The following is a 10,759-nucleotide window of genomic DNA, read 5'->3' on the forward strand; positions in this document are numbered from 1 at the left end:
GTCTTGGGTGCCCTGATACAAATTTGTGCCAGGCAGCCCACTGTTCTTAGCTGTGGAATTTGGAGTAGCCCTTGGATGTCGCTCTGGATTTTCACCTCTGTTCCCAAAGCTTATGGGAGCAAGGGAACAGATCAAAGATTTAGATAAAATGTTCTGTCTCTGTCTCCGTCTGTCCAGTTCTTAACCCCAGCATTTCAGCTGGACTCACTATCTCCGTCACCTCTTTCACTCTTCCGATACTTCTTCATTTGAAATCTGTGTCCCCCACATACACACTAGGGTGGGCTGTACCCCAGCAGCTGTGATGCCTCAGGCTCTGAAATGCTAAACACAGCAACAGTTTCAATTTGGTGAGACTTCATCAGCACAGCACAGAGCCTCATCTCCCTCGTTTCATTTGGGGTGTGAAAAGGGGTCATTTACAAATAATGCCTGTGCAGAGCTGAATGACATTTTGTTACTAGGGGCCATATTTTTAATGTTCTTAGGATCCTAAAAATGCAGATAGGTGCTTACTGACATTTTCAAAAGCACCCAAGTGCCTTAAAAGGTCTTGGGAACCAGCAAAGCGGAGCTGGTATGGATCGTAATACTCAATGAGTTACAGTTGGGGTTTCTGTAGTTTAATGGAAGTTGCATGACAAACTCCCATCTGTCCACAGCAGGTGAACACACAGGTGGGAACATTCAAAGCTCCCTAACAGATTTGGATGCTCAGCTTCCATTAATATTATTGAGAATTTGGTATGCAAACCCACTAGGCAGCTTTGGAAAATCCCATCCACCGTTTCTGTGACAGCTACAATCGCTCGTGTAACTATCAGTTCATTCCATTTGGGCTGTCTTCTCTTGGATACTTCCATGATTCCAGTGCTCTCAATTCGTTGGTGGGGGTCAGTCTTTCAGTAGATGGTGTTAGGTTTTGCTACCATAGGGATGAAAGCCATTTATTGACTTAGGACTGCACTTTAAAGGCTGGGTCTAGTCCCAGAAGCTTTCTGGTTTATTGTCTGGCTGTGCTTGATTTGTGTGCTGGGCTTTCCCTAGATGCCACGCACATGGCAAATGTTGAGAGGGGAAATCAAAGCAAAGTTACAGAATTCATCCTCCGTGGGTTCAGGATCCTCCACCCATTCCAGATGGAACCATTTGTGCTGGTTCTGCTAACGTACATCACCACCGTGGCTGGGAACACCCTGATCATTGTCACAGTGCTGGTTGACCGTGGCCTTCATATCCCCATGTATTCCTTCCTGGGGAACTTGTCCTTCTTGGATATCTGGTACACATCCAACATAGTCCCCAAAATGCTGCAAGGCTTCCTGGCTGAGAAGGGCGTGGCCATCTCCTTCAACAGCTGCATTGCACAGCTTTATATCTTCGGCTCTCAGGCAACCACTGAGATCTTACTGCTAACAGTGATGGTGTACGATCGCTACTTAGCGATATGCAACCTGCTGCATTACATGGCCCTCATGAACACGAGGGTGTGCATCGATCTGGCTTCCTGCTCTTGGCTGGGTGGCTTCCTCTTAAACCCAGTGATAATAGCCTGGATCTATAGGCTGCATTTCTGCGGCCCTAATGAAATCGACCATTTCTTCTGTGACTTCATGCCCCTGGTAAAGCTGTCATGCAGTGACACCCATCTGATCATCTTAGCGGCCTTCTTGGTCTCAGCTACAGCCACCCTGATCCCTTTCCTGCTGACCTTGATATCCTACGCCTTCATCATTGTGGCAATAGTGAAAAACCCTTCCAGTACCGGGAGGAGGAAGGTGTTCTCCACCTGCACCTCCCACCTTATCATGGTCAGCACTTTCTGCGGGGCTCTGGCCATCATCTATCTGGTGCCAACGGACAGTGCAGCCATAAACCTAAACAAAATGTTCTCCCTTCTCTACAGCCTTGTCACCCCCTTGCTCAACCTCCTGATCTACTCCCTCAGAAACAAGGATGTGAATGACGCCCTGAGGACAATGGCCTCTAGACTGATGGCTTTTCCAAGGAGATAGAGGAAAAAAGGGAGCAGGGGGGATGTTAAAATGAAAAATACTGGGCCACATTCCCACCATGGAATAACTCCATTTAAATCAGTGGAGCTGTGCAAGTTTGTACTAGCTCCACATCTGGTCCATGCACACCACACCCCTCAGATTTAACAGACAAGGAAATCCCATGTTGTTCTCCCAGTTGCATCTATGCCATAGAATCCTTGTGCAGGAGCTATTGGTCTAGATCTCCACAGTACCTATAACTTCAGATGCTGCATTTGCCATCAGAGGCTCATCCTAGCTGGGGACCTACATGGACCACTGTAACCTGAGATTTGTTGTACATCAGGACACACTAAAAGGATGGGGCAGATTCTGAAAGGTATTTAGGTGCCTGAGGATGCAGATACAACACTTAGGCCTGGTCTACACTGGTGGCTTAATTCAAATTAAAGTCCCTTAATTCAAATTAATTACTCCCGCGTCTACACTTGAGCATTGTTAATTTGAATTAATAAAACCACCTCTGCAAGTGGATTAGTGCCTGAAGTGCATCAGTTAATTTGCATTAGTGTGAGTGTGGACACAATGGGACTTAATTCAAATTAATTGGCCTCCAGACTGTATCCCATGATGCCCCATTTCAGTACCCTCCCCCAAAGCAGTCCCAGGAAGATTTAAATCTTCATTTCCTGTGGTGAATGGGTTTAAAATCCAAGCTGCGATCACCCCCCCACCCCACACACACACACACACACACAACAAGCCTTTTGCAGTTTGTCTCTTTACGGGTTTGAAAGATTTTACCACCCCCCTCCCCGCATGGTGAATGCATTTTAACTGCCCAGCAAGCCCTTTGCAGTTTGTCCCTTTAAGATTTTCACTTTGAAAGTTTAGCCCTTTAAAGTTTGTACCTTTGAAAGATTTCACCACCCACCCCTCTCCCCGCATGGTGAATGCGCTTTAAATGCCAGCAGTGAGAGGAAATTCTTTGCTGCATTGTTTCAGTGACCAATCATGGAAATTGATACTTTCTTAAGAGTTTATTCAGTGCTACATGTGGATACATTATATCATGTTTTCCATCAGTGAAATGGAAACATTTGTATCACTGTATTAATATACCAACTGACTCCATTGTTATTTATCTTACATTCTACAGACACTTGTAGAATCAAAATCAAAAGCAAGCAATATACAGGGGGATAGTAGGGGAAGCATAAAAGGCAAACAGCATACACTTCTAAAGTAATCCAGGATAAGCTGCGATGTATTTGTCACGGTCAAAATGAGAGCATAGTTCAGCTGGCTCCATGTGCCTGCAGCAATGGCGATTGGGGGAGTAAAAAAACAGCATGAAAATCCTTTTCCTGTTTGTTTGGGGGTGGGGGAAGAGGGTGGGGGAAGCAGCGCTGCATCCTGGGATGATGACACTCGTCACAACAGCCTCTATGGTTAGTTGCACTGTGGGATAGCTTCCCACATTGCACTGCTTTCTAATTCGAATTAAGGCTGGCCAGTGTGGATGCAAGAAACCAGCACAAACACTGTAGTGTGGACAGTCTGCAGCGCTTTCTGTAAATCACTTTCTGTAATTCGAATTAAGCTAATTGGCATCTGGAACTGGACAGAATACTCCAGTGGAGACTTCTCCAGGGCCAAGTAGAGCAGGACAATTACCTCTTGTGTCTTACTCCTGTTCATACAGCCCTTTTTCACAACTGCATCACATTGTTGATTCGTATTCCATTCGTGACCCACCATAACCTGCAGATCCTTTCCAGCAGTGCTACAGCCTGGCCAATTATTCCCCAGGCATAGCCATTCCTGACTATCTCCCTGTGTGGACCTGCCCGGAAGGCTGAGTTCAGCACATAAAGCCAGGATTCTGCTGCCTCTGTTTGCATGGAAAGTGCAACGTCTTCTCCCCAGAATTGCAGCATATGAGCTCTGAAAAGAAGTCCAGCACCAGATTCCCAGCTTAGCTCCATCTCTGTCCACAGCCCAGATCCCCAACCAGTATAAACTAGCATCACTCCATCAGAGTCAGGGGCCAGATCCGCCCCTGGTGTGAAGCAGCATCACTGTCCCGAAGTCAATATAACTATGGTAATTTACCAGAGCAGAGGGTCTGGCTTATAATTTACATTCTGGTGAACATGTTCAAAGCTGTGTCAAGGGTTTTGAGGCCATTAAAATTGTTCCCTACAGCTATTTTCCTTCTTTATTTTATTAGCTTTGGAATTATGCGAGCTCAAATAGCTAGATATAATTATACAATGTAATTAAGACTTGGATTAATCCATTTATTAATAATAGATCAGGATGAGTAACATAAATGGTTTCCCAGAAATATTTTCTCAGACACTGAATTGAGTTCCCAGCCACACTGCCTGAATAGATGGAATGAATTATTGTTGTTTTCCTTTACTATTGTGGTAGCTAACAAAGGTGCACTCAGAACTGGGGCCTCATCCTACTAAGTGTCACCCACAGACCCTGCCCCAGAAGAGCATATTCTCAGCAAGGACTTGAGTTTTCCTCTAAACAGCTGGCTGGAAGGATGGTACAATGGTTACCGTCCTACCTTCAGAAGTGGGACACCCAGCTTGAGTGTACTGCTCTACTGTGGATTTTGCAATGGGGCAAATCGCTCTGTCTCTGTGGGGCAGATTTTCATGGGTATTTAGGGGCATGGACTGCGTAGATGATTTTTTAAATCCCGTAAAGAGCTATATTCACAAAAGGGTTTAAGCACCTAACTGCCACTTTAGGTATCTACCTTCGGGAACCAACATTTAACAAGGGGCTCTTCAGTCTAGCAGAGAAAGACCCAACACCATCCAGTGACTGGAAGCTGAAGCTAGACAGATTCAGACTGGAAACAAGGCGTACATTTGTGAGCGTAATAAACCATTGGACCAATTTACCAAGGGGTGTGAAGGATTCTTCATCACTGACAATTTATAAACCCAGATAGAAAAATCCAAACAGCTCTGCTTTAGGCATTGTTTTGGGGAAGTTCCTTGGCCCGTGTCTCACAGGAGGTCAGCCTCAGACCGGGGGTCGGGAGAGGTTGTTACAGGGGGGTCACGAGCTGTCATCCCCCTCACATGCCATGGCTGTGGCTGTCAGCCCTGCGCGTGGCTGACAGCCAGAGCCTGTCAGAGCCGGGTGGTCGGAGAGCATCATCACAGCCTGAAGTATTTTCAAAGGCGTTTCCCAGAAAGAAAAGTTTGAGAACCCTTGGACTAGATGATCACAGTGGTCCCTTCAGGCCTTGGAATCTAGGAATCTATGAAAGCAGAGAGGTGGCAGATCGCTGTCGAAATCACTGCTCCCCCAGAGGCAGACTTGAACCAGAGTTATCCCTCATCCCAACTCCAGATCTTAACTACTCCTACTAAGCCCCACCCTATACTACAGAGTTAGGTTGACATAAGACATCTTACATCAACCTAACTGTGTAACCAGACACACGACAGTGTTCCTCCAACTGCTGTAACTCACTGCAGGATGGGTGGCTGTCCCTCCCTATCAGTTTCGGAGGGAGGCCACACCCACTACCTACCCTGCTCCAGCAGGGGTTGGCCCAACCCAGGTCAGAGGAACAGTCTCCAGGCTCAGGCCAGGCAGCCCAAAGGTGATAGCCCAGGTTCCAATGGGGAGCAAATAGTCCAGCGCCCCAATGGGCACAGCAGAAATAGTACACAGAGGCCCCAGGCAGGGCAGTACACAGTTCAGAGGCCCCAGGCGGGACAGCAAACAGCCTACACTGTGTGAACGCCTCTGTGAGGAATGTGCCCAGAGGACCGTCTAAAACAACCGAGGCACACCTGTAATGAGGCGGTTGCCAGCAGAGCCCAGCCAGGTGAAAGGTGTGGCTAATATACATTTCTGCTGGACTTTGGGTGAAGGACTGTAAAAAGTAAAAGGCTGGGGCACTCTCATGGATGGAGGCTCAAGCACAATGGGAGAAATTGAGGCAAAAGTCGCTGCAGTGCCACAGACAGCCAGGAGTGAGCGTGTTGAGTCAGCAGCTTCCCCACCCTCCCATACACACAGAAGCCAGAATATACGACTATCACAGTCACAACCGTGTGGGTATTTCAGCAGGTTTCTATTGCTGACAGATGAGATGCATGATTTCATGTCTGTGAGAGACAGTTACGTGCCAACATACTAAGTGACACGCCCATGTCCTCTGTCTTTATCATCTTTGCAGAGTCAACGTACTCATCCAATGGCGAGTGGAAATCACACCACAACACTTGGCTTCATCCTCCTGGGATTCTCCAGCTTCATGAACTTGCAGGGTTTGCTCTTCATGATTTTCTTGATCATCTACGTGGTGATCCTTCTAGGGAATGGTGACATCGTCTTTGTCACGGTGCTGGACTCTGCCCTGCACACCCCCATGTACTTCTTCCTGAGGAACCTGTCCTTTGTGGAGATCTGCTACTCTTCTGTCACCCTGCCCAAGATGCTGGCCAATTGCCTGGCGGAGGATGGAAGTATCTCATTCACCGGCTGTGCTGCCCAGATGTATTTCTTCCTTTTACTAGCTGGCACAGAGTGTTTCCTTCTGGCGGCCATGGCCTATGACCGTTACATGGCCATATGTTATCTCCTGTATTACACACTCACCATGACCACGGAGGTCTGTACTAGGATGGTAGCTGGGTCCTGGCTTGTCAGCATCCTGCTGCATTTCGGGCAGACTTATTTGGTGTTTTCTTTGCCCTTGTGTGTGTCTCATGAAATTAACCATTTCTTCTGTGACATCCCCGTTCTGCTGGAGCTATCCTGCGTGGACACCTACAGGAATAAAATGCTCATCTTTATTGCAGCCCTCCTATTCTAATCACCCCTTTTTTTCAATCGTTACTTCTTATATTAAAATTGCCAGCATGATTTTGAAGATGCCGTCAGCCCAGGGCAGGCGCAAAGCCTTCTCCACCTGCTCCTCCCACCTCACTGTGGTGACTCTATTCTATGGCTCTGGCATGACTGTGTATTTGAGACCCAAGTCAAGGGATTCCATGGACATTGACAAACTGCTCTCGCTGTTCTATACCATAATGACTCCGATGTTTAACCCCTTCATATATAGTCTGAGGAACAAAGACATGAAAGCTGCCCTAAGGAAATTGGTAGGTAGAAAATGATTCCACAAAGTACACCACATGTTCCTCAGAAAATGTTCTAGATTCCTCTGAAGGCAACACAGAACCCACAAGTTACATTTCTGGTTCCTTAAGGGATGCTCAAGATTTCTGACAATTAATCTAGACTATATGGAGTGTCCACCAGACATATTACTAATTATTTTTCATTCCAGATTACTCAAGATACGTTCTAGACATCCTAACACCCTGAAAAGATTCATTCTGACATTCAACGTGATACATTTCATTTTCCTCATGATATAGTTTGATTTTCATGTTAAACTCCATCATGTATGTTAGGGTCCTCCATCCCCTCCCCAGTTCTTGTTTCTCTGACAGAAGCAGAAGTCCAGAGTCCAGCAACAGGCAATACTACGTGTTTATTGGGGTAATCAAGCAAGAATCCCAGTTCTTCATGCCAGTCATTTTCCTTCTTCCCACCTTATATCCTGTTTGACCTCAGTTTTTATAGTGTATCTTAACCAATCATTTTCTTGAAAATATTACAAGATAATTCTTTAACCAATCCTAACAACTTGTAACATAATTCTCTAACCAATCAGACCCATCACTTTAACTGATTACAATTAGTTATGCAACAGACAGAAACAATAAAAAATCAGACAGAAATTATCAGAAAAGTGGGTACCATAATGACCAAACAATACAAAGTGTAGATTCTACAACCACAGCTGTTGAGAAGTGTTTAAAAACCAGACAGAATGCTATCAAACAAAATTTTCTTTAAGCATTCTATGGTCTTTTATTTATCTGGAGGCGTTAGACTGGATTGCCTTCGTAACAGCCTGGTACTGCCTTATTTTAACGTAATTTGTTGGGAATGTGCGGATGTGACCGCACACTTCCCAGCTTATGGCTGCTGTTTTTGCTTAGCCAAAGTACAAGGGTTCAGCCTGTCACAGTGACAGAAGATCCATAGACAGGCAGCCTGTGATTTTGATTCTTTGTTTTTATACCCTTGTAACTAGCTAAGTGATAAGAATATACTTAGAAATCCTAGGCCTTTATAGGCAGGCCTGAATATCTATATTCTAACACTGAATATTTTAGGGAGTGCAGAAAATTTTTTTTCTCTTGCGTGAAATATAATAAAAATCAATGAGAGTCCTGTAGCACTTTAGAGACTAACAAATTTCTGCAGGCATAAGCTTTCATGGGCTGCAACCCACTTCATCAGATTCATGAAATAGAAATCAGATAGGGGGTATATATATATATATATATATATATATACATCCAAGGGTAAGAAACAACAATGGGGAGAGTAGGTGTTAGCAAAGTCCATTCAGTTAGAGTAGATGAGGCCTATTCACAACTGTTGATTAGAAGGTGAGAATGTGTGAACAGTGACAATTACTTCTTGTAATGAGAGAACCATTCCAAGTCCCTATTCAGACTCAATTTGATTGTGTCAAGTTTGCAGATGAGTTCCAGCTCTGCAGTTTCTCACTGAAGTCTGTTTTTGAAGTTTTTTTGTAGAAATATGGCAACTTTCAAGTCAGCTACAGAGTGTCCTGGGAGATTGAAGTGCTCTCCTACTGGTTTATGGAGGTTACCATTTTTTATGTCTGATTTGTGTCCATTTATTCTTTTGCATAGTGACAGTCCGGTTTGGCCAATGTCCATGGCAGAGGGGCATTGCTGGCACATGATGGCATATATTACATTAGTAGATGTGCAGGTGAATGAGCTTCTGATGGTGTGGCTGATGTGGTTAGGACCTGTGATGGTGTCACTAGAGTCAATGTGCGGGCAGAGTAGGCAACGGGGTTTGTTGCAGGGATAGGTTCCTGGGTTAGTGTTCATGTTGTATGGTGTACGGCTGCTGGTGAGTATTTGCTTCAGCTTGGGGGGCTGTCTGTAAGCAAGGATAGGCCTGCCTCCCACAGCTTGAGTGAGTGAGGGATCATCTGCCATGATAGGTTGCAGATCCTTAATGATGTGTTGGAGAGATTTTAGCTGGGGGCTGTAGGTTTTCTTTGTTGGGTCTGTCCTGTAGTAGGTGACTTCTGGGTACCCATCTGGCTCTGTCAATTTGTTTCTTCACCTCTCCTAATGAGTATTGTAGTTTTAAGAATGTTTTATGGAGATCCTGTAGGTGTTTGTCTCTGTCTGAGGGATTGGAGCAAATCCGGTTGTATCTTAGGGCTTGGCTGTAGACCATGGATTGTGTAATGTGTCCAGGGTGGAAGCTGGAGGCATGAAGATATGTATTGCGGTCAGTTGGTTTTGGGTATAGGGTGGTATTAATGTGACTATCCTTTATTTGTATTGTAGTGTCCAGGAAGTGGATTTCTTGTGTGGACTGGTCTAGGCTGAGGTTGATGTTCTAGGTCAGCCATAAAAATGTTGGCATGATGCGGGTGCCCGTAGCTGTGCCACTGACTTGAAGGTATAGATTGCCTCCAAATCTGAAATAGTTGTGGGTCACGACAAAATCACAAAATTCAGCTACCAGCTGCAGAAATTTGTTAGTCTTTAAAGTGCTACAGGACTCTGGTTGTTTTTCTGCATACAGACTAACATGGCTACCCCTCTGGAATTTATCATAATCAAAGCAGCTCTTTAATGTAGGGCTCACACTTTTCCAAATCTGCTTTCTTGTAAATACTAAATTGTGATGTAGCTTTAATAAAGCAAACATGTCTGTAATGAAAGAACGTAGCCTGATCATGTCAATGCTTTCTTTCTTGCAGTTTCCGGACAATTGCATTAAAGTCTGAAATGTTATCTGTCGTCAGTTAGGGCGTGCATGCTGCTGTGAGTTCTCCTCTGGATGCCGTTTCAGCTTCTGCAGCTAGCTGAATCAACAGATCTCGTTAAGCATGACCCATAAATTACCAGACTCGAATAAGCAGTGAATGCACTCGGCCAGGTCTATTGCAAGCGAAGCACAGTGCTAGCGCCCCATAGGAGCTACAGGTACACTAGGACATGGAGCTGCTCACAATGGACTGGCTCAGTTAACGGTGGGACTTTCCGTTATCCCCTTGGCTGGACAAATGTGCTCCTGCTAGGATCCCCTTCTTCTACCGTGACACTAAAAGGTTACACAACACCTCTTCGAGGTCACTGATCTTGGCTATCGTACCTTGCCTCCAAATCAAGCAGAACATCTTCATCCATCCTCCTGTCTCTTTTACCTTAAGGTTGAGGTGTCTCTGTACTGTCTCTCATGATTGTGTTCATGCACTGCTGCATCTTGGGAGAGCTTGTACCGCCTCCCTGTACTATACTGCTGTTTGGGGAGCATGGGTACAGGCTTCTAGGATTGTGTTTCTGCAATCACCAGATAACAGGGGAGATAGAACTACTGTTGCTTTTAACAGTACTGTTTCCTGTCACTGCTCCTTAGGAATGCCAGCGCATTCACAGTGCTGTGTGTCTGCCAAGTTCCTGCATCAGTCCGTGAACTTGTAAGCAGGCAAGCAGCTGCTGTTTCCTAAAGCCTGACTTTGGTTCAGGCCTCAGCTCTTGAATCTAGGCCTGTTATACTAGGCCTCAGGCTCTCACTTTGTACTACATTATCCATCCTCAGCTCTAAGCCAATGTGAAGCAGCAGTAGCTGTGTCTTCG

At 45.4% G+C, this 10,759-nt stretch overlaps 1 protein-coding gene and 1 pseudogene across 1 annotated transcript; both read left to right on the forward strand.

Moving 5' to 3' along the window:
• Window positions 1-1,058: 1,058 nt before the first annotated feature.
• On the forward strand, window positions 1,059-2,015 carry LOC137142167 (olfactory receptor 11A1-like). Its single transcript, XM_067531388.1, has one exon. It carries the CDS (start codon window positions 1,059-1,061, stop codon window positions 2,013-2,015), a length of 957 nt encoding a protein of 318 aa, XP_067387489.1.
• A 4,222-nt stretch (window positions 2,016-6,237) lies between these two features.
• Window positions 6,238-7,162, forward strand: LOC137142166 (olfactory receptor 10AG1-like; annotated as a pseudogene).
• Window positions 7,163-10,759: the final 3,597 nt, after the last annotated feature.

This window comes from Emydura macquarii, unplaced genomic scaffold, assembly GCF_026122565.2.
Source record: "Emydura macquarii macquarii isolate MOO-44397 ecotype Brisbane River unplaced genomic scaffold, CSIRO-AGI_Emac_v2 contig_3204, whole genome shotgun sequence".
NCBI classification, from domain to species: domain Eukaryota; kingdom Metazoa; phylum Chordata; order Testudines; family Chelidae; genus Emydura; species Emydura macquarii.